Source organism: Cyprinus carpio, chromosome A2, assembly GCF_018340385.1.
Source record: "Cyprinus carpio isolate SPL01 chromosome A2, ASM1834038v1, whole genome shotgun sequence".
Lineage (NCBI taxonomy): Eukaryota > Metazoa > Chordata > Actinopteri > Cypriniformes > Cyprinidae > Cyprinus > Cyprinus carpio.
Window position 1 is genome coordinate 3,444,163 of NC_056573.1, and position 27,956 is coordinate 3,472,118.

The 27,956-nt window shown below is 36.8% G+C and overlaps 1 protein-coding gene across 1 annotated transcript; it reads left to right on the forward strand.

Moving 5' to 3' along the window:
- The first annotated feature begins 1,787 nt into the window (after nucleotides 1-1,787).
- On the forward strand, nucleotides 1,788-27,716 carry dspa (desmoplakin a). Its single transcript, XM_042769498.1, has 24 exons — nucleotides 1,788-2,194; nucleotides 2,828-2,918; nucleotides 3,029-3,150; nucleotides 4,429-4,597; nucleotides 8,899-9,024; nucleotides 9,262-9,321; nucleotides 9,669-9,836; nucleotides 10,437-10,541; nucleotides 10,784-10,879; nucleotides 11,778-11,903; nucleotides 12,064-12,209; nucleotides 13,878-14,039; nucleotides 14,133-14,259; nucleotides 14,391-14,577; nucleotides 15,602-15,867; nucleotides 16,668-16,846; nucleotides 18,632-18,770; nucleotides 19,845-20,038; nucleotides 20,180-20,342; nucleotides 21,230-21,313; nucleotides 21,399-21,506; nucleotides 21,611-21,709; nucleotides 22,553-24,379; nucleotides 24,679-27,716. Exons 1-24 carry the CDS (start codon nucleotides 1,974-1,976, stop codon nucleotides 27,148-27,150), a joined length of 7,437 nt encoding a protein of 2,478 aa, XP_042625432.1. The 5' UTR covers nucleotides 1,788-1,973; the 3' UTR covers nucleotides 27,151-27,716.
- The last annotated feature ends 240 nt before the right edge of the window (nucleotides 27,717-27,956 follow it).

Consider the following 27,956-nt stretch of genomic DNA (forward strand, 5'->3'; position numbering starts at 1 on the left):
TGTGACTTGGTCTTAGTGACTTAGGAGTCATCAGCACTACGCTTTGTGAAATACTCTTAGAGCAAAAATGTAGGAGTCTTAAATTTAGGACGCGCCCATTACTTTTAAGATTTTCTCCTAAATCGGCAAGTTGTGAGCTACTTTTAGCCTTAAAATGTTTTGTGAATATGGGCCCTGGTGACTAAGTTGATCATTTAAAAAAATAATAATAATATTCCTAGTGATGGCTATTCGTTTTCTGATAATGATTAATGGGCGATATGTAAAATTATAAGGGCCATCTTGAAAGAGGTTGGATTGATCAAAACTAAATTTCAACTGTAAACTTTAATTTGTCGAGACTTAGGGGTTTGAAAGATGGGTTTTAATTTAACCAGAGATTTGCACCTGATAAACAGGTATGAAGATAAAACTAAACTGGTTGTTTGAGATAAGCTTGCTGTGTTGCAAAATTTCATGGGTAGAATGCTTAAAATTCATATTTAGCATGTTGACACATCGTATTGCGTACATGCTATGTTGCAATGATCTCTGGTTTCAATAATTATGGTTTAAAATGCTGAGATACGAAATAAAATGAAATAAAAAATAAAGTCTTTTTCAGTCTATCAGCTTTAACCTCTGTTCCTAACTTTCCCACAACAAATAGTAAATTAATGCAAAATGACATTATGTGTAGTACTTTTCACTTGTCACACAGGCTAATGGATATTTACAAACTTTCTGTACTACCACCCTACTACACTTTTTTCCAAGTTAACCTGCCAAGAACCTGCCAGGAATCACAGAGTACTGGAAAGGGTGTGTGAGGGTGAGGTGGGTGTGTCGCTCTCCTATAGACAACACACACACACACACACACACACACACACACACACACACACACACACACACACACACACACACACACACACACACACACACACACACACACAGGGGAAAGTCCTCTGCAGATTGAGTCTGTGTATTTGAGTAAAGACTAGGTGTGCTTTATGCTTCTTCTGATTCCCTGCAATCCCATGTCATTTTATTGATGCAATTTTACTTTTAACAGATGTGAGAAGTGCATGTTTATCATTTGACTTAATGTTATGATATGGGATACCATACTGTTCAGTCTCTTTTTGCCAGGCCAATAAATAAATAAATAAATAAATAAATAAATAAATAAATAAATAAATAAATAAATAAATATTAAAAATAGATAGGTAGGTAGGTAGATAGATAAACAAATGCAAAAAAAAACATGAATGAATAAAGGACATCAGCTTTTGAGAGAATGCAGAGAATGCTTAAAAGTAGAGACAAAACTGTGAAAAAAAGTAGTGAAAAAGTCCTTATTATATTAAAAGTAATTTTCATACAACTATATTTTTAACTAATGCGAGATGTTTCCCATTTCACTGATTCTGTTATGATATGGGATACCTTGGACATACTGTACATATCCTTGTGCCAATCAAGCAACTGTCGAATAATCAGAAAAATATATATTATTAATTAATATAAAATATATAATTTAGTTAAAAGCAAAAGTATAACGGAGGAAAAATCACAGGACATCTTTAAGCTTTTGATAGAAAGTACTGTATGTGCAGCTTGTTGGCTGATGTCCAAGTATTGTGTTCAAGAAAAGTTGTTACAAAAAATGTTTTAAGGGGGGAAAAAGAAGTTGAGATTATGAAAGAATTCCGTGGGAAAGTGACTATGACTGATATCGCGCCTCGTGAGCCGCGCCTCTTGGAAAGACTGTCCTAAAGGCAGACTGGAGGCGCGCGGCAGTGAGACTGTGCAGGTGTGGTCTAACTGCAAAACCGGAACTATCCAGAGAGCAGTGGCCAGTATCTGCGCACTCACCGACGGGCAAAGACGCGCAACAAGAGCAGAGGAGAACAGGAGGACTTTTATAACTTTCGTTGCGTTTTCTTTGGTTGAGACTGGTCATTGAATTGGCGCTGCACTCTACTACAGAGATGAGTTTGTCCGGATCTCAGACCAGACTCCACCAGATCGGCCGCAGATCCACCTCTCGGCAGGATCTGAGCACCGTGGGCTACTGTTTACCCCGGAACGACGGCGCGTACTACATTAGTGGAAATGGATACCCGTCTGAGTTAAATGATGGCTGTACGCAGGTCGTAACACAGACATTCTCCAGAAACTCACAAGGAGGAGGAGGAGGAGGAGGACAGAGGTGACATTCCATTAATGAAAGATCAAGTGTTTTATTGTTACTAAAGTCTGCATTAAAAAAAAAAAAAAAAGTTAGAAACTTATCTTATCTGAGCTATAGAATTTGCGTTCATTTAATAACTCTACTTAGCCTACTTTGTGTCAAAATTTTTATATTTGTATTATATGTATTTTGGTTTTTAATTTAATGAGAGAAAGTTGATAACTGAAAGAGCTCCATCCTGAAAAGACTAATATTTTAGCAATAAAAACTGGCAGTGGCAAACATGACCACTGTGCATATGGACTTTGCATGCATGTATTGTGTATTTTTGTTATGGGGTCACACATCAAACAGTGCTTTCATAAAATTGTGGTGCATGTGAAATTTGCGCATGTGAACTTTGCATGCAAATGCATGCATTACAGTTATGGGATGTTCAAAATGTAACCTGGCTTGTTTGTTTTTAAACACAACATGTCAACTATTATTCCCTTGATGAATGATGGTTAAATCTATTCAACAAAACATGAAAAATTAGTTTGCTTTAAAATACCTTAATTAGTGACCTAATAAACGATCTGTCAAAATGTAACATTTTTACTGTATTTTTATTTACTGTTTTTTTTTTTTTTTTTTTTTTTTTTTTTTTAGCATGTCGTCCATGGGTGTTCAAAAAAGAGTTCAGATGCTTTACAATGACTGTATTGGCTGTCTGAATCGAGCACAGACCATCCTAGAGAATGTAAGTGTCATTCACACACATTGACAACGTTTTATGCTTGTGACACACACACACACAGTGATTTTTAATGGTCATGTGATTTCCATGTTTGTTCTGTCATGTTTCTGCAGATGGGACCAGCAGCTGAAGTGGACAAAAACATGAATTCGGCAGCAGCTCTGATCGAGCAGATGAATAAGTACGCCGTGGACTTACACAATGCCGGTCATCCCAATGACATGGTGCTCCGAAGGTGTGTGATTGTGTGTCGTCACGTAAATAAATGGAACCTGCTTAGTATGCTGTCAGTTAAAGCACACTTTAGCATACAGCCCAGCTCAATATGAGTGAAGTATTGTGAAATTTGTTCAGTAGCAATGGGAGTTTCTTCAACTATGGACACTTTTGGCATTGTAGACGTTTAGACAATAAACGTCTTTATTTTTAATTACACATTTATTACATATAATGATAAAACTGCAATTGAGTACATTCAATATCAACTTGAAAAATCATATCAAATAACACTACAGTTAAAATTATAATTGTTACATGTGCTTTAGTACATTAGTCAGTGTACTTTAAAACACAGCAAACAATGCCATAATGATTTAAAATGTACTTTAAAGTAAAATGTAATTTTAAAATTATTGCAAAAATAATAATGGTACAGACACAGTACATCAGGGTTATATAGTTAACCAAAATTAAACTAAAAAATACATTAAACTTTAAATAAAATCAAATATAAAAGTCTTTAAAATTATTTCAATTTCAGTTAGTTATCAAGGCAACATTTTGTATCAAGTAAAATAACTAAAACAAATAAAAATGTATAAAAACTATTCAAACATTAAAACAAAAACTAATAAAAAATGTAAAAAACAACAACAAAATGACAAAATTTAACTTCAATCAAAATGAAAAAAAAAATACAGTATAATGTGATAATATAAAAATCAAAACAAATTCTAAATATTAATAAAAAACTATAGTAGTATCTTCATGATATTAAAATAAAACTGATCTGAAGTAAAGTACTAGTCCACATTCAGTACAATTAAGTGCACTTCTTTTTCCACAAGGGAGAGCTAATTTCACAGCTAATATTGTCACTTTTTTTGCACAAATTAAAAAAATAATAATAATAATTGATTGATTGAAAATGGTGCACAATTACAGTTTTTTTTTTTTTTTACACAATACAGTGCATGTCTCACAATTAATCTCAAGCATGCTAGTAACTCACTGATATTATTGTCTCTTTGATAATCAAGTATACACAATTTTGAAATGAAATCACAGCTGAGGGAGCATTGTAATTGGTCTAAAAATAATTGCAAATGTGATTTCTATTGCAGCTATTAACAATGATAAAAAAAAGTTGAAATCTTAGTTTTAATATAGATCAACTAACGGGATGTAAAATGCAAATTGCCGAACACCCAGATATTTCTGATAAAAATAATAATAAAAAAAAAGACTAATATAAATTCAATGCAAAGCGTCTAATCCTTGTTCTGTCTTTCAGTTTGGAGGAATGCCACGCCTTTCATTCAGAAATTCGGAGCTCCATCACGGGCACCACTATCAGGAGGGCCACTTATGGAGGTAATCGGATCATTGGGTCAGAGGTTAACACATGGGATGACCCTAGCAAGAGCTATCAGGAGGCAGTCGGATGGATCAACCAGAAAAAGGTCTGTCTCTGTGCCGCAGTTTAAGCACACATTTGTCTGTTCAAAGCTATAATATATGAGCCATTCATTGGATAAATAAATGAATATGAGAAAAACTCTGAATCCATCTACCTACTAAAAACAAGACAATTTAACTAACAAGTAACTTATTTAGCTGTCGTATTGTTTCATTGCATGGTGCACAACAGTAAGATGAGGTGCATCTAATGACCTATAACCCCTAATGTTGTCAAGACTACCTAATTCTCATAACGCACAATTTTGTGTGCAAAAAAGGACACAAAGAAACCAATTTTATTGCAAGAGATGTATAAAGCCCAGCTCACACAGAAGTCACTTTCAAACCAAACAGCTTTTTGTTAGTAAGTGCACTCTCAGAAAAAAAAGGTACAAAGCTGTCATTGTGGCCGTAACTTTTCAGAAGGTACACTTTTGTATGATATTTATTGCTCAAGGGTCTATTTTAGTACCTAAAAGATACTAAATATAACATATGAGTACCCGAAGTGCACATATTAGTATCTAAATGGTACATAAAAGTACCTTTTGAAAGGTTACCATCACAGTGAGAACTTTTGCACCTTTTTTTTTTTTTTCTGAAAGCGAAGCAGCGATTCGCATGACCAACCTAAACATGAGTGTAATCTTAATGACAAACTTTTTTGCTCTCACGCAAAATTCCTATTGGAATGGCAAAATTTTCTCAGCTATTTTTAGACATCAGCAGTACTGCGTGTTTTGAAAAACTAAAATTGCTAGTTTATTTTGAAATGTGCGACTACTATAGACTATTGTGTTACTAGTATATTTATCGTACTTTACTGTCAGTTGTTGGACTTAAATGCATAGTTTACCCCCCCCCCCAAAAAAAAAAATATAAAAAATAAATCAGCTAACATTAATTCACCCTCCAAACCTGGATGAATTGCATTCTTCTGTTGAACACAAAAGTAGATATTTTGAAGAATGTGGGTAACCACTGACTTCCAATGACCCCCAGCGGGGAACAGCAACTCATGTTTGGATGTTTGGAAGAACTTGAGGGTGAGTAAGTTTGAGTATGCTCTACTGACATCATCCATTTTATATTTGGCCGATAAACTTTCAATGTAAGTGTGAAATTATCTTCTGTGTTCAGTCTTGGCTCAAACCTTACAGCTTTCACTGGCACTTCTCTTTTGGTGAACTAACAAAGCGAATCTGTTGCTCAGTTTGTCTCCTGAGCTGTCTGGAAAATAGCAGAAGATTGTGATTTCTCAGCCTGCTGAAAGACATGCACAGGGTTTACAGACCGTACAGCCCATAATGAGAGCACTTCACTGGAAATTACTCACACAGCTCAGCCTCCTCCACAAGTCCAGACTGGTTCAGTGATTCAGGCTTATCTGACATTTGGACCCACTGAGATCTGATGCATTTCCAAAAAAAAAAAAAAGAAGAACAAAAGATAGGAGTGTATCAGACTCCCTGTATTAGACAGGAGCTTGTTGTTACTTGTGCTAGTGTGGAGTTGTGTGGCGTCCACACCCACAGCAGGAGACACACCCGGTGTTTCTGTGCCACTCCCACTTCAGACGCCTGCTTGAGCACTTTTCCTCTAAAGCAGATGAGTGGCAGAAAATGCAAGACAGGGTTTCTGCAGGTCTTTAAACGTCTTAAACTTCCGTCTTAAACTCATAAAGTTGCATGCATTGCAAAAAATGAATGTCGTCCTCAGTATTTTTGTTTTCCAACACAAAAATCCAAACATCCTTAAATCAAGACACATTTACTTGAGATGCAAAAGTAAAATGAAGACTTGAAAAAAACGCAAGCAGCAGCAAATATCTCTCAGTGGAGTATGAAATCTTGTTTTAATTAACTTGTTTAGTAAAGCTGATTGGCAGATACTTGGCAGATATTTGTTCTCGTTTAAATCATACAAAGCAAGACTTATCTTATGCCATTTTGCTCCTCAAGTAAATGTGTCTTGATTTAAATATCTTTAGACATTTGCAATGAAAAACAAGACAAAAAAAATAAAAAAAGACCATCACTTTTTTGCAGTGTAATGAGAAAGTAGATTAAAAGTCCCCCTTATTCTAGTGTTGGGAAACAGAGATGTTCAAGTTATATAATTATTCATTTAAATATGTATGTTATAATTAATTAAGAATTATGGCGATAATTTGTATTTCTAAACTTTGAAATGTTCCCTAAGTCAAAGTTTATTTATAAAGAACTTTCTTAAAACAAGTGTTTACTAAAGTGCTGTACAAACATAAATATAATATAACAATAATAGAAAAACAACAACAACACTATAAAATAAACAGCTCTCACACTGTTAAACGCCAAACTGAAAAAGTATGTTTTAAACTAGATTTTTACATTAGGAGAATTGACATATTTATTTCCCTATAGAAAATTTCTTTATATAAAATCTTAAGTATACCTGCATCAATCCTGCAAGACTTTATTGCACTGATTTACTGATTTACTGAATGAAAGAATGAATGAGTACTTTCACTAACAGTGTTGCAATTGAAAACTTTTTTTTACTTCATCACTTCCTCTGGCTGGACAAACAGATAGTTCCTCCTCAGATCGACTCCAGTGATGAAGTCAGTGTTGTGTTGTCAGGCCCAGTCAGGCTCTTGGCTTGTTTATATGTTTTTTTTTTATTTCTTAGTAACCGTATACTGCATACAAATATTGAGCACTCTCCCTTTTGAGCGCATTCTACCTGTGACACACACACACACCCCTACACAGTTCACCAAAGGTTAGACAGAGCACACATTGTTTCGCCCGAGCAGGAAGGAGGGAGGGAAGAAACAGGGAGTGGCTGGAGCAAAAGAAACCAAGACAAAAGCAGTGAGAGTGACTGGGGTGTGTCTGGTTTGAAGTGGTTTGGAGCTCCGACAGGACGAATACTTGAAATAACTCAACAGTCAGCAAAACAACAGCGCGGTCCTCCTGTGGACCCTGATCCGAATTCCCAGACATTATATAAGAAGACCGAAACTGATCTGAGATCAGTGTGAAAGAGACGGTTAAGTCGACAGCTGACGGTAATGATAAAGCACTGCCACCTAGAGGCTATGATTGATGATGCCATAAATCACGCTAATTATTAAAGGGATACTCCATACCAAAATGAACATTTTGTCATTAATCACTTACCCCCATGTCTTTCTAAGCCCGTAAAAGCTTCTTTGATTGAGGAACACAATTTAAGAAATTTCGGATGAAAAATTGTGGGATTTTGGATGTAAAATAGGATGTTTAATAAATAACAGTGTCAAGGTCCAGAAAGACATCGTCAGAATACTCCATCTGCCATCAGTGATTCAACCGTAACGTTATGAAGTGATGAGAATACTTTTTGTAAGCGAATAAAACAAAAATAACGACTTAATTCAACAATTTGTCTCCTCTGTGTCTCTCCACATCACCATATGCTCTTCTGCATGAATCGACGAGAATAGCATATGCAGCATACGGTGATGTGGAGAGACACAGAGGAGTCGAATTGTAGAATAAAGTCGTTATTTTTGTTTTCTTCGTGTACAAAACTATTTTTTCGTCGCTTCAAAATGTTACGGTTGAATCACTGATGCCAGATGGAGTATTCTGACGATGATTTTCATACTTTTCTGGACCTTGACACTGTTATTTATTTGGGCAGTCTATGGGACAGTCACAAGCCTCCCGGTTTTCATCCAAAATATATCTCAAATTGTGTTCTGAAGAAAAACGAAGGTTTTACAGGTTTGGAACAACATGGGGGTTAGTGATTAAAGACAAAATTTTCATTTTGGGGTGGAGTATCCCTTTACTTGCACTTTTTTCGTACTTTTAGGATGCTCATTTCAACATATACGATTTGGGACACTGATTCTAATATGGGACGGAATATCGCATGAAACGATCAAAATAAGAGTCTTTGGAACAACAGACAGATAATACATGACTTGTACATGCATTGTTAATTGTATTTAATTAAATAGAAATGATCGTGTTGCAAAAAATAGGGGGGTGGTGGGGGGGGGGTGATGAGAAGTGTTAGGTTTAAGGTTGGTGGTGTGGGGTTGTGTTGTGATGTGTTTGTTTTATAATTATATTGTGCTGTCACACCCATTGGAGCAGGTTAGGTTCACAGTTTCTGTGGTTTCTAACATACACTGATAGTTAGCTAACCCTGCTGGTATGATGAAATGAAAAGTGTAAAATGTGACATTTCAAAAATAGATGATAATTACATTGAGGCGACATTCCAGAAAGACTGTAAATCAGTTGCTTGTGTTCTTGTGCTGCAGAGACTCATTGAGACCGCACCCTTCGGTGAAGATGCAGAGGCCATCAGCCAACAGATCCTCAATCACAATAAGTTCCACAGTTCAATCCAGAGAAGCCTGGAAGTGGACAGAGCACGGGATGAGCTGGTATGTGCTTTGAAAGCAAGAACACATGCTCATGCTAATGCAAACACAGGCCTGGATGACTGCATGAGGTTGTGCACCATTCAGAATGTGTTTTAAATTCAACTGAAATTTGAATTCAAATGTCACTAAAGTGGAGTAACATTCAAAGAATTTCAAATACTTGCTTCAAGTGTTGTTTAAAAATATATATTTCATTGTAAGTATGATAAACACGTACTGACAGTCTTTCTGCTTCAGATGCAGAACAGAGAAAAGGGTGGACTCCACGCTCTGGACCAAGAATGGGACAGTTTACAGGTCAGCTAATAAAACATCTCTCATTTCACTGTATCATGTTTGAGGTGTTTCTACACTTTGATCCAAGTAATTCAACTCAACTGATTATACACTGTCAGATGAGTTCTGTTTATAGACTTTTGCCCCTGATGGTCACATCTACTCCAAACCTTTTATATTATTACTATTTATCACATTTTAGAATAATAGCTGAGTCATCAAAACTAGATAACAATACAAATGGGAATATTATGCAGTGACTATTTTAGACTGTAAATGTTTAACAAATCGGTTCTCTCCAGTGTTTGAGCATCCTCTGAGTAGCTCGCATTCTCTCGAACTGATCGTTTCTTCTCCTCACCACGTAGAAAATGTCTCATGCGCGTACGGCTCAGCTGCGAGACTTGCAGAACATCATCGAGGAGATCTCCAGAGCCATCATGTGGGTCAACGACAGAGAGGAAGAGGAGCTGGTGTTCGACTGGGGAGATAAAAACATCGACAACTACATCCCACGAAAACAAGAGAGCTACTCAGTAAGGAGACACGCACCATCATCAGAAAATAATATACACCAATGCAGATGATCACAAATGCGTATGGAATTTGTAAAGCCATTTTTACAATGCATGGTTTTAAATGATACAATGTCTCTAACGAACAGAGAATCTTTATTGTAAACCTTACTGTAAAGAGTTTATATTTATTTATTTGTATACACAGAGTAGACACTTTTATCCAAAGTGACTTACAAAAAAAGGACCATCACAAGCAATTTGTCAATATTTGTAGAACGCAACACCAGTTTTAAAGGAAAATATGCAGTTATGACACAAGCTAGAATGGGGATGAAATACAAAAAAGAGTTGCAAAAAAATACAGAGAAGTCAGAGACTCTTATGATGTCTCAAAGTCATGATGTGATCAGGTGAACTTACTCGACTCATTAAAATCAGATTTTTGCTCAATTCTGAGATACATGCATTAATGAAATCCAACATCAAGGTGCACACGGGCAAACATAAAAAAACAATGAACAATAAAAAAAAAAAACTAGTCTTGACTATGCTAGACTATTATTTCCTGTCATGTAAATGCCTGATGATTTTAGCTTATAAAATACATCCCTCTGTCAGAAACTGATGAGTGATCTGGAAGAGAAAGAGAAAGAGCTGAATAAACTGAAGACGAAGGTGGACAACGTCCTGAAGAACCAACACCCAGCATCTGATAAGATAGAGGTGAGGAAACATCTTCACGCTTCACAATATTGATAAGATCAGTGATAAAACAGCGGCTGTGAAAACCGTCTCATTAATGCTGTGGATATGAGTAATCGCTCAGAGCACGAGCTTTTTACAGTAATTGACGTTGTTGTATTAGGGATCCAAACATGATCTTTTGTTGTTTCGATTATTTATTTACTTACTACTTTGGAGCAACTGGTCTACACGATGGTTTATAATTTATCTGGTTCTTTCAGGCTTATATGGACACACTGCAAACCCAGTGGAGCTGGTTACTGCAGATCACCAAGTGCATCCACGTTCACCTGAAGGAGAATGCTGCTTACAGCCAAGTGAGAGTTTGGGCGTTTGGTGTATAGAAAGCAGTCTTTGCTTTAAAATGAAAACAGTTGGGCTACTGATGAGGAATCTGATGATATTTCTTGTGGTGATGATATAAATGAACTCTATTGCTCTAAGGAAGAGTAAGTGATTCTCAAAAAGTGTTTTCGCAGGGGAAAAGTCTAAAGCTTGGTATTTTAATATGATTGAGATACTAGATTTTATAAAAAAAAATTTATTATTTAAAAAAAAATCAGTTTAATTTTAATTTTATTTTAGGTTTTAGTAATTTTGTTATGTCTTTATCATTTGTTTAATACATGTATTAATTAAATTTCATATAAATTATATTAATTATAATATTTATTTATTTTCAGTATAATTTATTTTACTACATCAAGTTTAACCAAATTAAAATGTATTTATAATTTATTTTATTTAATTTTATGTTATTTCAAGTACTGTATTTTTTATGCTATAATAAGTCATTTTTATGCTAAAAGTGTTTAAGGGATTTAGATATTGGTCAGTTTTCTAAGCAAGAGTAAACAATTCTTAGAAAGCATCAATGAAGATAAGATTGGTTGCCTTTTAAAAAAACAAATTATTTATTTAGTCTTTAAAGGCACAGCAAAAAATGCTTTATTAAAATAATTTGGCTTCAGAGGACTTGGAATATATAGTGCACAAGGCGTATGGATTATTTTATGATACTTACAGTATATGGTGATTTTTGTGTCTTGAAAGCCTCAGTCTCCTTTTATTGTAATTGCATGGAAAAGAGCAACCAGTCCTTCATTCCAAATTTCTCTTTTTGTGTTCTGTGGAACAAGCAAATTCATATGGGTTTGAACACAAAGGGGAGTAAATGATGACAGAAGTTTTATTTTTGTTATTGTTCTTTTGCAGTTCTTCAAGGAGGCCAATGAGACGTACACCAGACTGCAGAAAGACCACGAGAGCATCCGTAAGAAGTTCACCTGTGACAAGAACACATCTCTGGAGAATCTGACAGAAATGATCAAAAACCTGGAGGTGAGACAAAACCAAACACAAATATATAGCATGCAAAGTCCTATTATAACGTTTCTTCTGTGCGTATGATGTGACTGCACTTTGCAAATCACTGTGTGCACAGAAAATGTTCATCATTTTGTAAAGAATTGTGCCTGTGTGTGTGTGTGTGTGTGTGTAGAAAGAGAAAGACAGGATCATTGACAGTAAGAGGCAGGTTCAGACGCTGGTCAGCAAGTCCAAGAACATCGTGTGTCTGAGGCCTCGTAACCCAGAGGAGAAGACCAGCGGCCCGGTCATCGTCAAAGCTCTGTGTGACTTGAGTCACTTCACAACACACACACACACAACACAGTCACACACAGTCACTCTTACACACACATACACACATTGATGTCCTCTTTATATTCTTTGTCATATCTGAATGATCTTTATTATATACAGTGAAGTGCTATTAAGAGGGACTTTGTCTATTTTCATAAGTCTTCCATCGGTGCACAACTAGCTTCACTTTTAAGTTACATAATGTCTTTTAAGTAAAAAAATAAATAAAATTGTACAGTAATAAATTACAAATATGATTTACAAGTATGTGACAGTGTGACCGCTCCTCAGTAGATTTCTATATTAATGTGCCATTGCAGTGTTGATTTATGATGGCATTATAATCAGCAAAGCTGTCTACTCTAGCAGCCACTTTGTTGCAAATCAACTTTTTTTTAACTTTAGTAATAAATAGTGCTGTCGAACAGTTAATTGCATCCGAAATAAAACTTTTTGTTTACATAATATATGTGTGTGTATTGTGTATATTTATGTGTGTATTTACATATACATAATAAATATACAAAGTACACACACATATATTATATAAAGTTTTATTTTGGATGCGATTAATCACAAATAATCGTTTGACAGCACTAGTAAAAAAAAAAAAAAAAAAAAAACGTAAAATTCAGCACATTACTAAGATTTAATACACTGTAAAACTATTTTCACTTGGCATTGTAAGCAAGTGATTTCTCATCAGGCACCAAACGGAGGACACATAAAACACTGTTTTACCCAACGGAATGATTTAAGAAACAGGAGGACAGTTGAAGAGTCACATCTGTAATTAAACATGATCAGCAGTCCCAAACACTGATGTTGTTAAAGGGATAGTTCACCCAAAAAAATTAACTCACCTTCATGTTGTTCCAAACCCCTAAGACTTTGGTTCATTTTCTTAACGAAATTAAGATATTTTTATTGAAACCTGAGAGTTTCTGTTCCTCCATTGAAAGTTTAGGTAACCAAGGAGTTGTTAATATGAAACAATTGATTTCATGCAAATCATGTGAATAGGCAGTCGCTCTTTATTATGTAAATAAAAGCTTAAATTAAATCTATTTAAACAGTGATCGACACACACGCAGCTTCTGTGTTTTCCATATGTGATGAGCTCTATGTGTGTGTGCTTAAAAGCCTAAATTAAATATGTTTTTATCATGTAAAGCGATCAAATCTCTTCGTAAGACTTGTATTAAGCCCGTCGATTCCTTTTTTAAGATGCCTTTATGACCTTTTTGGATCTTCTATGTTTTGGTTACATGGACTTTCAAACCTCTCAGATTTAATTTGTTTTGAGGATTAATCAAAGTCTAATGTGTTTGAAATGAGTAAATGATGACAGTATTTTCATTTTTTGGGTGAATTATCCCTTTAACATACCCACTGATTTAATATCAATGCGGTCGTCGCTACCTCAGTTTTTTAGGGAGTAAGTTTGGTTCTAGATGATGTTTGAAAGTTCTTCTCATGTTAGGATGAATCTCTTTGTTCTATTCCTCATTTGTAAATGAAGAAATGCAAATGCAATTCTCTCTCTTGTAGTTTTACCAAACTCTCTTGGTAAGCTTAGTTGTTTCAGGTTGAATGCTAGAATGCATGATGTAAACATACAGTGCATGTATTTCTGCAAAACGGTATGCAACACTGAAATGCAATTTGGCTGTTACAGAAGGGCATTATGAAAGGGAACGAAGGTATCCTGAAAGACAACTCTCAGCGCAGTAAGTGGCTCGTGACTGGACCTGGAGGACTGGAAATGCTCATCCCATCGGTGTGTCTGCTCATCCCACCTCCAAACCCTCTGAGCATCAGTCTGGCAAACAAGTACGACAAAAACACACATGCACACAGACCGTAGAGCAGCCGATAGTGTCATAGGAAAGACATGCACTGATTAACTGATCAACTGCTTGACAGGAACGAGCAGTACTACGAGGCCATCATGTCCGTCTGGAGTCAGACGTACATCAACATCAAGAGTCTGATCTCCTGGCGCTACTGCATGAAGGACATTCAATACATCAACTCCCTCACACTCTCAATGGTACCAGTTGATCGGATCCGTCTTTCACTCAATGCCATTCATGCCAATAGGCTTTTTGACTTAGAATTATGTTTCACAAAAGCCTCCATCTCTTAGATTGTTTTTTGCTTCTCGTTCCCCGTCTGTTTTAGCTGTCAAAAATGCGTCCTGAAGAGTATCGCAACATTATTAAGAACCTGGAGCTCCACTACCAGGAGTTCATGCGGAACAGCCTCGGCTCGGAGATGTTAAGCGATGAAGACAAGAGGAAGATGGAGATGCAGTACGCAGGAGCTCAATCCCATTATGACCATCTGGTGATCCAGCTGCCCAGCTACAGTAAGACACTCGCACACCGCATCCAGTCAGTCACATCATCTTATAATCAATACACATGAATGTAGTGTTGCAAGTCAGCTTGGCACGGAATATCAAGCCAGCAGAGATACTTTATTGATTCAAATTTATTAATCCACAGATTGGGTCTGTAGAAGAGCGATTAGAAAAAATAATATAAAGAGTCAATTCATTGAATCCCTATTTTCTATACAGATATCAGTCTCCTGAAATAATCATTTCACTTAATTCACAAACAAATTAACAAGTGACATGATTTATGACTTCATGCCTACAACTGCCTGAATCTGCAAACTGAAGTTGGATGCATGGAAATGAACCCATCTACATATTTACAAGTGACTTGATTTGTGAAACTTAAGAGACCTTTGAATACATCTGTCGTTTTTTTATTAGGCTTATATAATTAGCAAAAATATATAGTAAAATTTATACCATTAAAAATACATTAGTTACTTGGGAAATAAAATGAAAATAAAAAAGACATAAAAAATAAAGTAATATATAAAACATAAAACTAAATAAAAATAATAATAAAAATGAACTAAAAATATATTAAAAAAATACAAAATAAATAGACATAAAATATAAATTTACATAAAATGTATACACATATTAATATAAAATTATAATTATGCAATTATAAAAAATACAAATAAAATATAATATAGATTCAAAATATTAATAACAACTATAATAGTATCTCAGTGATACTAAAATAACAGTGGCGCAGGCAAATTGGCACCTAAAAGTCAATAATATTTGGTACTAAAACTACTGATGTTCTATTAAACAAGAATTAAAATAGAGACCGGACATATTTCAGTATAAAGCACCAATGTTCTGCTTTTTAGCTCTATTTATAAACACTTGACAATTACAGGAATGTTTGATTAGAGATTAAGGTTTAAAGCTGTCCATGCCTGCTTTAGGACAGCTTCTTTAATTTACCGTTTTACAGAAGAACCAAATGAACTATTGTGTTTTTGCTTTGTTTGTCTTCTAGGGGAGAGTGGAATGAAAACAGAAATGAGTACGGACGAGGTAGATAGGAAGCTGATAGGAGGTGGTGAACAATTGGATACCAGGGGGAAGCAGGTGGTGACCAATGGGAAGCTGGTGAGCTCAGGGCTGAATATGAGTTTCATGTCAGATCTGAGTGCTCTCAGACGCAGGGTGGAGGCGGCGGAGTCGGGCTTGACCCAGCACCTCCACGTGCCTCTGAAGGAGAACGGCGTACAGGAGTGCTCCCAAAGACTCGTGGTGCTGCAGGTACAATCAAACACAAAACATCAGTCAATGCAGTCTGTTAGAACAATAAGTGATGTGTTGCAGATATATCAGATTTCTGCATTGCTTTCTCATAAACATTTACAATTATAGACACAGTTTGACTAAAATGAAAACTCTCTCATCATTTTCTCACCCTCAAGATGTTTCAAATCGGTTGCTAAACACAAAAGAAGATATTTTGAATAATGTGGGTTACTGAGCAGTTAACGGTAGCCATTGATTTCCATGGTATGGAAAAAAATACAATGGAAGTCAATGGCTACCGTCAACTGTATGGTTACCAACCTTCTTCAAAATATCTTCCTTTGTGTTTAACAGAAGAAAGAAACCCGTACAGGTTTAGAACAACTTGAGGGTGTGTAAATGATGACAGAATTATTTTTTTTTTATTTTATTTTTTTACATGGGGATAAAAGGTAATTGCAACATATTTAGGGGCTTGTCTCTGATTTATCCCACAATCCACAGCTGAATTTCCTACCGTTTTTTGACAACAACAATGTAACGATTTAATTGGTTTACATTGGTTGAAAAATCATTTGTAAATCAGCGACTAAACACTGAATTTAGAAAAAAGTTCAGCATTTAGATGCTCATGTGAAGTGAAATACAAGAGTTAGAAACATTGAAAAATATGAAAGAGTGTTGTTTGAGGCTCTTAGTTTCTTAACATTAAAAATATGTTTTTGTTTTCACCCCATCTGGTCAATCTCTCGATACATACGAGTTAGTTTTTAATTTGATCAATAAATGTGTCTGTGTCTGGTCTGTGTTTTCAGACTGTACATCGTGATCTGGACTCTATCCAGGACGAGTATCTGCGTCTGAGGGAGAAGATATTGAAAGCGCTGGAAGGAAGTACTAACGCAGAACAGACCCGCTACCTGCGCTCTGAACTGGACCACATCAACCAGAAACTGGGCAGCCTGCAAGGCATCTCCACTGCATATATCCAGAGGCAAGAACACTTAAAACAACCAATACTGCATTTATTATTATTTTTTTGATTTTGCTCTTTTCCTAAACCTGCTGAAAAATCTGAAATGAGACACATGAATCACATGGAGTTCCACATGGTTACTCTTTTATTTTCAATAGTCCTCTTTTGTCGTTCTACTTACTGTACTATAAGTAAATTTGTAACTACACCTCAGCTACTGTAACTCATTAATTTGCAGCTACATGTCAACTAACTCTCATTAGAGTATTAGTAGACTGTTAGTTTAGGGTTAGGATTAGTAGAATAAGTTGACGTGTGTTGGGAACCATCAAAAATAAAGTTTGAGCAGATATTAACTCTTTCCTTGCCATTGACGAGTTATCTCGTCATTTAGAAGACAATGCTTCCCCGCCATTGACGAGTTTTTACAGCTTTTCGTGTTTTCACTGTTATAACCTCCCGAACAAAAACACAAGTAAACAGGATGGAAAAACGAGCGATCTCTTATGTAAACAGATGCATATTGAATTGAATATGATAAATAGACAGCATATAAATGAAAACTGCATAATGTTACGGAGTAAAATGATGATCCAGGAAGTGGTATATGGCTGTGCAAGCTTTGGAGGTGTTTTACTGGATTTATGCTTTGATAATCTTACTGAATATTATCCAGATGTAGTTTTTGATAAAAATGCGATTTTCTCACCTTTTTTCTCAGAATTATAAATTTTCATGAAACCTACCTGTATGCAAGTGTTGATAAAATAAAGAATGCTTTAAGCTAGAATAAAACAGATTTTTTTTTTTTTTAAATGTATGGGATTTTTTTTTTGTGAAAATTATCAAAATCGCTGGCGGTGGCTGGCAACTTTTTAAAAAAATTCTGGCGGGGAAAGAGTTAAGCAGACAGTCTAATATATTCTAATGACTGCTAGTTCACGCATGGTTGCAGAGTTACGTACAGGTATTAAAATGTCTAAAGTGGAACATCAAAATAACATGTTGCCTCACTAAGCTAATGCATTATACTCAATATGCCGTTACACTCCCATCCTGCTGTACACAAAATGCATGTTGGAACGGATTAGGTCCAAAAAGCTCCAGTTTGAACATAAAAAAATCTCAGAGTCCATTACTGCATATTGTACAGCGTGAACCTAAAGAACTGGGTCTTTTTTCACCTGATTCGCTTTTTTGGTCCACTTCAGGGGTCTGATGTTGGTTAAAGTGCCCATAATATGCTGGTTTAAGTGCCCATAATTTTATTTTTTAGGTGTTTATTTATGATTTTTGCATGCTTTAAAGATGAAAAAACTTTATTTTTCTCATATTGGACATAAGCCTGCCTTTCTGAAAAGGTCTGCTCTTAATGGTCAGCCTGCCCAGTCTATTATGATTGGTCAACCGATTAGAGTGTGTCGGAAATATAAAGCACCTTACCATAATTGGTTTTCATCTCCAGAGGCTTCATTAGCAGCTGTAAACAGTATTATATCTATGGTGACTATAGCATTGATTAGGATTAGCATTGGTAAAGAAGTCAAATGTTTTTTGACCTTTCAGTGTGAATAAACAGCGTTCCTTGACATCTACAATATAAGAACATATATAAGGAAACATTAAAAAGAAAGAAATCAGGCTTGGGCTATCTTTCTCATTAGTCTTTCTCATTAACCAATGAATTGCTTACTTATAGTTGTTTCTGTACACCAAGGTGTGACAGGAGAGGGTATTAGTATGAGAATGAATTCACAGTATTCTTCTCACAGTGTTTTCATGGGGATTTGTCTGTGTTTCCAGGCTCACTGCTCTTCAGGCCCTGCTCCAGCACCTCCTGCAGGCTGAGGACATCGTTAAAGTCCACGAGGCTCGTCTGACAGAAAAAGAGACGACTTCTCTTGATCTGAACGAAGTGGAAAAGTACCACATGACTCTCAAGGTGAACTTAATATTTATGAGTTTAAATATCTGAACTTTAAATATAAACCCATGCCAAGCCTTTTTTTTTTTTACCACGTACATATGTGTGTGTGTATGCATGTCTGGGTTATTATAGTTAGATCAAACTAAAACTCAAACTAAAATTAAAATCATTAAAAAATTACTTGAAATTATTGTTATAATAATTAAGTTTTTATTTGATAATGATTTTTTTATTTTAGAGTTTAACTGAAATAAAAAACTTTTTATTTTAGCTAGTTGCCAAGGTGTAATTTATTATTTTAATTTGGTTCAAATGAAATAAAAAAAAACAATAGAAATGTTTTTTTATTTATTTCTCTGTAAATAAATTAAGAAATAACTACCAAAAATGAGAAAACCCCACACAATTATTAAAACTAAAATGAAAACATAAAAAGAAAAACTGATTCAAAATATTAATAAAAACTACAATAATATCTCAGTGATACTAAAATAACACTGGTGTGTGTAGGTGAGATCATTTTGATCCTGAAACATATTTTGAGTTTTATGCACTGAATGAAAAATTAACATCTCTAATTTGTGCTCACAGGATTATTGTTTCCAGTATACAATAAATGGCGGGTTTCATAAAAAAATTAAAAATAAATGTTTTTGGAAAAAGCCTCTAAAGATTCTAAACTATTTTCAGTCATTTTTGACTGAATTAGGAGATTATTCAAGCATACATTAAATAATTAGGTTAAAAACAAATATAGCATATTTCTAATACAGAAAATATTCAGAACCCTTCATTTTTTTTCACATTTTATTAAGTTGCATCCTTAAAGGGACAGTCAGTGTTATAGTTGAGACCAGCTCATTTAAGTCTGAGTCAAGACCAAGACTAGAAGAAGGTTAAAGAAGTGTCTCACTGTTATTCAGTCAGTGTAAATATGTTTCCCTAGGGATGAATGAAGCCTGTTCCAGCACCATTGTCCCAAAATTTCAGTTTTTTGTCAAAAAATGGCTCAATGCGATTTCCAACTCAAAATGATTGAGCGTGTCAGATATTTATTTCTGTTTGATTGTGATGTCTTGTGCCATGCAGACCATGAAAGCAGAGCTGGAGCAGAAGAAAGGTGTTTTGAAGGCTATGGAGTCCGAGCTGTCCAAGGCCGTGCACTGGAACAGTCAAATAGACAAAACTTTCCACCAGTGTGATGTTGACCTGTCCAGATACTCAGAGCTTGTTGGACAGATGACTGACCGCTGGCGCAGAATTGTGACTCAGATTGATAGCAGGTATGAAAAAAATATGATGTTCTGACATTGTCTTGAATTTCCACATGCACTTCCAGGATATGCAATGACAAGTGCTGTAGAAATCTAGAAAGTATCACCACCGTAAATAGTTATATTCAATTTTTCTTTCGTGTTTGTCAGGGTATGGGACCTGGAGAAACAGGAGAAGCAGCTGAATCACTACAAGCAATCAAACTCCATGATAAACAAATGGATTCAGGAAACACGTCAGCGCCAAGATGCCCTCCAGATTACTAAATTCAACAGTCTGGATAGTTTGATGGACCATCTGAACCAGCAAAAAGTCAGTCCAATAAACTCCCAATAAAATACTAACATCTGGTCAAATGTTATTAAATCTGGTATAAAGTCAAGTGAGGTGCTTGTCTAGACAGATGAAATGATCACATTGACAAGATCATGACAAGATCACCTTTCAAAAGGTATTAATATGTACTTTTAGGTATTAATATGCACTCTTTAGGGGTAAATAAAGTACAAAGGTATACCTTTTTTTGAAATTTTTAGGTGTATTTAAAGTTTAATGTTCCATTTTTTGGTATTGTTTAAGTGCAGTGATATTTTTTTTAGATTTTTTTGGTGTTGTTGAAAATATACCGTACAGCTAGTAAGAGTCTTCAAGTATCTGATTTTAACTTCAGTACTTGAGTACTGCAGTATTTTACTTTTACTGGATGTAGGCTCAAAGATTTACTAGAGATATGCCAGTGAAAAACAGTTGATTTGTGAGGAGAGCAATCACATTTATTTCCAAAAAAGAAATAAAACTGAACACCGTGATATTGCATTAAATTAAGGTCGACACAGCAGCCACTTAAAAACATAAAGTCTCAGTTAAGCTCAAGTTCTCAAAATGACATGTAGTGCTTTACACCAGTATTTGATCTCATATTTTGTAATATGCATTTGTTTTGTACTGTAAGTACTTTTCTCATCTGAATTTAAGGAAGCTCTGCTTCTGTTTCCTAACTTGCTTGTAAATGGTATGAAAGAAAAGTAATTTCATATTAGTAAGTCAGTTCTCTTTTGCTGTCATGGTTCAGATCTTGTTGCTCTTCTTCGCTCAGTAATGAAATGCAATAATGGAACCGAAACATGGCAGTAGTACAATTTTACTGATACATTCTGATTAAAATATTTAATTGAGAAAAATATGTTGTCAATGAACAGGCGCTGTATTCTGAGATAAAAGGAAAGAAAGAAAAAGTGGAGGATGTGGTCAAAGATGTAGACACGTGCGCTGCCTCCATAAAGGTGAGACTCATATTTCTTTATTTGATAATTTCAGGTATATACAAATGATGCAAAAGGCTCAGTTCTCAGATAACTCTTTTCGCAGGACTATGAGCTCCAGCTGGCATCCTACAGCGCAGGACTGGAGACGCTACTCAACATTCCCATCAAGAGGACTATGCTGCAGTCTCCATCAACTGAACTGAGGCAGGAGGTAATCATATTAGATCCAAGAGGGGAAAAATTCATTTACATCACAGTTGACATTGAGTGTATGAGTACATCAATCTTCACTGACTTATAACTGTTTCACTAAAGGCGGCAGAGTTGCAGTCACGCTACATAGAGCTCTTGACACGTTCAAGCGACTACTACAAATTCCTTGGGGAAATGATGAAAAACATGGAGGAGTTAAAGGTAAAAGTTGTGTCTGATGTGTTGTGAATATATCTTTCCAACTTCTAAATCAGGGTTCATGAGAAGGAAAACGTAAAAAAAAAAAAAAAAAAAAAAAATACTATTAGTATCTCTAATGATACTAAAATAATACTGTTTAGTAGTTTAACAGGCAATAGGGTTGTCTGGGATTCCCTGAAATATATAATGTAGAATGATTTCTTTACATTTTCAAATATATTTGTTTGAAGACTATAAATGTGATTCATAAGAATGCCAAAGGCAAGACACAAGAATGCTAAGAATACTACAACAATTCCTAACATGGTACCAATATTGTCACAGTGCTAGTTTCAATTCACCTTGTTTAGGACACTAAAGATTAGTCACTGCATAGTCAAGTTAAGCTGAATATTAGTGCTACACTTTATTTTGATGATCCCCTTTAGAAATTCTGTTGACTATAAGTAACTTTGCAACTACATGTCAACTAGCAGTCATTAGAGTATTAGTAGACTGTTAGGCTATGATTAATATTAGCAGAATTATTTGGCATGTACTTGCAAAGTTACTTTTAGTCAGTAGAATATGTAGAATATGCAAAATAAAGTGCAAGCAGATATTAAGAAGACAGTAACTAATACTGTAATGAATGCTAGTTGACACGTAGTTGCAAAGTCAGCAGAATTTCCAAAGGGGACAATCAAAATAAAGTGTTACCAGTATTAGTAGTGCTGATACCAAGTACAGTACAAAAAGGAAGCACAATGTTCAAAATGCTTTCTTAAATGTGAGGATTTGTTATGCTCGTAAGTTACTACCACTAACTAACACTATTCAATGTTTTTTTATTATTATTATTAGATGCGGAACACTAAAATTGACCTTTTGGAGGAAGAACTAAGACGTCTCAAGGATGACCTCAAAAATCAAACTCAGAAAAACAAGTCAATGGAGGATAGTCTGGCTCGCTATCGGCTGGAGCTGACCCAATCCAAAGAAGAGCTTATATCTTTGGAGGAGCTCAAGAGAACCCAGGCTAGACAATGCAATAGTACTAAGGAAAGCCTGGACAGCACCCAGAATCAGCTAAAAAACTTACAAGATGAGATGTCCCGCCTCACCTTTCTCATTGAGGAAGAGAAACGCAAACGGAGGCTGGCTGAGGACCGATACACCACCCAGCAGGACGAGTATGAGCTCACTGTCCGCAAGAGACAGAAAGAATTCGAGGAGCTCAGTGTGTCCAAAAGTCAATTTGAAAGGGCCATCAAAGAAAAAGAGCGGGAGATTGAACGGCTGCAATTACAGCTGCAGGATGAGGCCTCCCGGCGCAAAGCAGCAGAATTAGAGACCTCAAAGGTAAGAACACAGTTAAACCAGGAGATTAATAGCCTAAAGCAAACTTTTGAATCTGAGATCCACATCACCAAGACCAGTGTGCTCAAGGCAACACAGCAGAAGGAGGATGAATCTAAAACTCTAGGGCTTCAGGTGGATAGGTTAAAATCTGAGAAAAAAGATCTAGAAGAGGAGCTCAGAAAGCTGCAGCTTTCGTTCTCCCAAGCCGAAGTGGCACGAAGAAAAGCAGAAGAGGATGCTCATCAGCAGAGGTCTTCGGCAACTGAGGGGAACAGGTTCAAGAAGGAACTGGAGTCACAGATTCAAGTCATATTGCGTCAAAAGGAAGAGACTGAAACAAGACACAGGGTGGACCTGGCAGAGGCCAACAGAGCTACTCAGGAAAAGGCCCGTGAGATTACCTTGTTGACCCAGAATCTACAAGACGAGACCAGGCGGAGGAAAGCCTTGGAGGTTGAGAATCAAAGTCTCAGACAGTCTCAGGCTGAAATACTCTCTAAGCATACTGCAACCAGCGAGACCATTAACAAGTTAAAGATCTCTGAGCAAGAGCTACTCATTATAAAGAGAGAGATGGAGACACAAAAGAGCGAAAAGAGCAAGTTGGAACAGAATGCCACCAGGCTGCAGAGTCGCATCAGTGAACTGCAGGCAAAGGTGAACGAGTTGCAGACTGAACTGGAAAAGGAGAAGAGGAGTAATCAGGATGAAATCACAAGGAGAAAAAGGATAGAAACCGAGCTGGAGAGGGTGAATCAGACGTGCCGTGAATACACCACTACCATCAACACTCTGCGGGTCCATCAAGAGAAGGAAAGTGCTTCTGGACGCAGGCATGATCAAGAGCTTCGCAGTTTGAAAGATGAGTTGGAGAGAAGCCAAAAGGACTATAAAATCACTGTAGAGAATCTGAACAGAGTGAATGCCGAATTGAAGGCTTTGCAACAGCAGCTTCTGCGGGAACAAGCCCTTGTCCGTGAAGCCAGTCAACGCAACGATTCCCTCTACAAGACTATAGAAGACAAGAGTCGAATGCTAAATGAGAGCACCAGTGAGATCGAGAAGTTGCAGAGCCTCACCCAGAATCTCACCAAAGAGCGTCTGCGGCTTGAGGAGGAACTGAGGACTACGAAACTAGAGCGAGATGACGTGAAGAGAAGCCTGAGCACCATAGAGAGTGAAAGTGCTTCCCGATTGTCTGCCATTCAATTCCAGTTACACACCAGCAATAACAGAGCACTGGAACTGCAGGAACTAATCAATGATCTGACTAAAGAGAGAGAAAATTTAAGGGTGGAAATTGCCCAAATCCAAAAGCAGTTCACGGAGGTATTTTTTTCTGAGCGACATCAGTTGAATCAAAAATACATCACCAATTTAAGTTATATCAGAATAGCTTTGGTGCATAATGCTTAACATTTCTGTATAACACTGCATGGTTACACTCTTCCCACAAAAAGCTTTTTTAATACTTGCTTTGGTAAAATAAATTATTTTTGTTTTATTCTAACCACATTCAAATCAATATGGTGTTGGTGTTATAATTCTGTCATTTGTTAAAACTTCTTAATGAATTATAATCGGAAATAGTTCATCACTAAATCGCCATTTCTCTTTTATGTTTACAGACATCCAAGATGATCCAGGATCGTGATTCCAACTACAAAGATATTGTGCAAGAGAGAGACAGTCTTCTAGTCAAACTGAAGCTTTTGCAACAAGACAAAGACAAGCAGCAGCGCTCTGAAGAAGAGCTCAGGCGCATCAAGCTTTCCTTGGAATCTGAGATCAAACAGAAGCAACGTCTCCAGGACGAAATTGATAAAATTACCAAGGATTTCAAGTACTGGAAAAGCCAATACGAGTTAAAGGAGGGGCAGATCAGACAGAGTGAGGCAGATAGAGACAAAGTACAGAGAGACAGGGCCTCTTTGCAGAGTGAGATCCAAAGATTGACTGCTGAGCTGAGGAGTCTGGAAGAACGCTACAAGAGTCGTCTTCAGAGCTCAGACAAGGAAATCTCAGAGCTCACTATGAAGAAGGAGTCTTTGGAAAGGGAATTGAGGATGTTGCAACAGCGTCCAGTTTTATCTTGTCGGTGTGCACAGACCAATCAGTCTGTTTTTGATAGTAGCTGTACAAAAAATGTGACAGTGAAAGGTCTCCGTGGTGAGGTCTCACTCACAGAGCTTGTAGACTCCAACTTGCTTGATCAGACAGATTTGGATAAAGTAAACCGAGGACAACTAACAGGCAAAGAAATTGAGGACAGACTCAGATCGTACCTAGGTGGCTCTGATTGCATCGCTGGTATCTACGATGAGGCCAATGGTAGGGTCTTGCCCTTTTACCAGGCTATGAAAGAAGGTCTACTTCGGCGGGGAACCACCCTGGAGCTCCTGGAAGCCCAGGCTGCCTCTGGTTTCATAATCGATCCAGTCAACAATGTCTGCATGACAGTGGACGAAGCATGGAGGAGAGCCCTTGTGGGAAAGGAGTTTAAAGACAAACTACTGTCTGCTGAGAAGGCAGTGACAGGATACAAAGATCCTGCAACAGGAAAGATCATCTCACTCTTTCAAGCTATTGAGAAAGAGATCATAGAGAAGGGTCATGGGATTAGACTGCTGGAATCTCAGATCGCCAGTGGTGGAATCATTGATCCTAAAGGGAGTCATCGAATTGATGTGGAAGTGGCTTACAGGAAAGGTTACTTCGACCGTGAAATGAACGAGATTTTGACTTACGAGGGTGATGACACCAAAGGTTTCTTTGATCCTAACACCCATGAAAACCTCACATATCTGCAGTTGAAAAAGAGGTGCATTAAAGATCCCAAGACTGGGCTTATCCTTTTGCCTTTGAAGGACAAGAAGAAGCCAAAGCAAACAACGTCTCAAAAGAACACACTGCGCAAGAGGAGAGTGGTGATTGTAGACCCTGACACCGGCAAAGAGATGACCGTACGAGAAGCGTACCATCGAGAGTTAATTGATTATGACACATTCCTGGAGCTTTCGGAACAAGAGTGTGAGTGGGAGGAGATCACTATCGAAACATCTGATGGCAACAAGCGTTTACTTCTTGTCGATCGCAAAACTGGAACCCAGTATGACATTCAAGAGTCCCTAGATAGGGGTGTTATTGATAGACATATCCTGGACAAGTACCGTGCCGGAACTATGACAATCCACGAGTTTGCAGGTCTGATCACAAGTAAAAGCAGCGGTTCTGAGCTTTCCATCTGCACCAGCAGTCCTGAGGATGTTGCTACCTGCAGTAGCCCAACACAGATGGCGCCATTATCTCCAACTGTCCGCAAACGTCTTTCTAGCGTATCCATTACACTCTCCCCTCCATCTGATATTTTTGATGACCAGAGCCCCGTGGGAGCCATTTTCGATACTGAGACCCTTGAGAAGATAACCATCCCTGAGGCACAGCGACGTGGGATAGTGGACAACATCACCGCTCAGCGGCTCTTGGAAGCCCAGGTTTGCACAGGAGGGGTTATCAATCCTGCTACTGGCCAGAGACTCTCTCTGAAAGATGCTGTCAAGCAAAGCCTTATCGATGAAGACATGTCCATCAAGCTAAAACCAGCACAGAAGGCTTATGCCGGTTTTGAGGATGTGAAGACCAAGAGGAAACTTTCTGCCGCCGAGGCCATAAAGGAGAAATGGTTGCCTTACGAGGCAGGGCAGAGGTTTCTGGAGTTCCAGTACCTGACGGGTGGACTCGTAGAGCCAGAAACTGGCCGCCGGGTGAGCATTGAGGAGGCCATCCGAAGAGGATGGCTTGATGGCAAAGGGGCACAGAAGCTACAGGATACGAGGAACTACATCAAGAACCTTACCTGTCCTAAAACCAAACTTAAAATCTCATACAAAGAGGCCATGGATAACTGCATGGTGGAGGAGAACAATGGCATGAAGATGCTCCCAGCTACTTCGATGTCTTCCAAAGGCATAAGCAGCCCCTACAACGTGTCCTCGGGACCAAACTCACGTACAGGATCCAGAGCAGGGTCAAGAAGTGGATCACGCAGAGGCAGCGTTGACTACACCTCTTCGGCGTCTTACAGCTTCATCTCATATTAAAAATACAGTTAATTGTAATTACTATGCTTAGTACAATTTACATTTTAGAAAGATTTTCTATTCATGACGATATAAGTATGGGTTTGGGATACAGAATGGAGATTAACTTCTTTTTCTAACGCTGATCAATTGTCTTGGGTGATTAAGATGTCTTTTAGATTATTAATGTATTGGATGTTTGATTATTTACACACGGGGAATCTTAGATTTATCATGACATTTAACAGTGTTTTCATTAGTGCTTATTTGGTTTATCCGGTATATGAAATTGTTTTATAATATTTTCTTTTGCATGTTTTATTGACATTTTACGTTGCATTTATTCATTTAGCAGACACTTCTCTCCAAAACAACTTACAAATAAGAAATGTAACAAGCAATTAATCACCAGCATTATCCATAGTTTTTAAAAACTAGATTAGGAAACAAGTACTTTTTTATTTGAAACATCTGCTGACTGTGTATCAACACTATTTTTTTTTAGATTTGCTTTTAATGGATGAATATTTGATCTGATTGTGTTTATATGGAGCAATTTCAACAATAAAAACTATAAAATTATAAACTACCATTCTCTGTTACCTATTGCTATAATAGTCTATATTCTTTTTTATGACACCACATTTGAAATTTCCCCATTACTCTTTAACACATTTTTCATAGGCGTAATTTGCAGGTGTGACAGGTCTATACCATTTAAGTTAATTCAGTCCACAACACTTCTTACACTTCTTACAACCACTGGAAAATACCATGCAGAAGGCTTACAAAGCAAAGACAGAGTATCTCCAATCCATCGTTATGGA

Coding starts and splice junctions, on each gene's coding strand:
- dspa (XM_042769498.1), top strand. CDS start 1,974: ATGAGTTTGTCCGGATCTCAGACCAGACTCCACCAGATCGGCCGCAGA. Junction 10,880..11,777: donor AGAATGCTGCTTACAGCCAA/GTGAGAGTTTGG, acceptor GTTCTTTTGCAG/TTCTTCAAGGAGGCCAATGA. Junction 16,847..18,631: donor TCCACTGCATATATCCAGAG/GCAAGAACACTT, acceptor CTGTGTTTCCAG/GCTCACTGCTCTTCAGGCCC.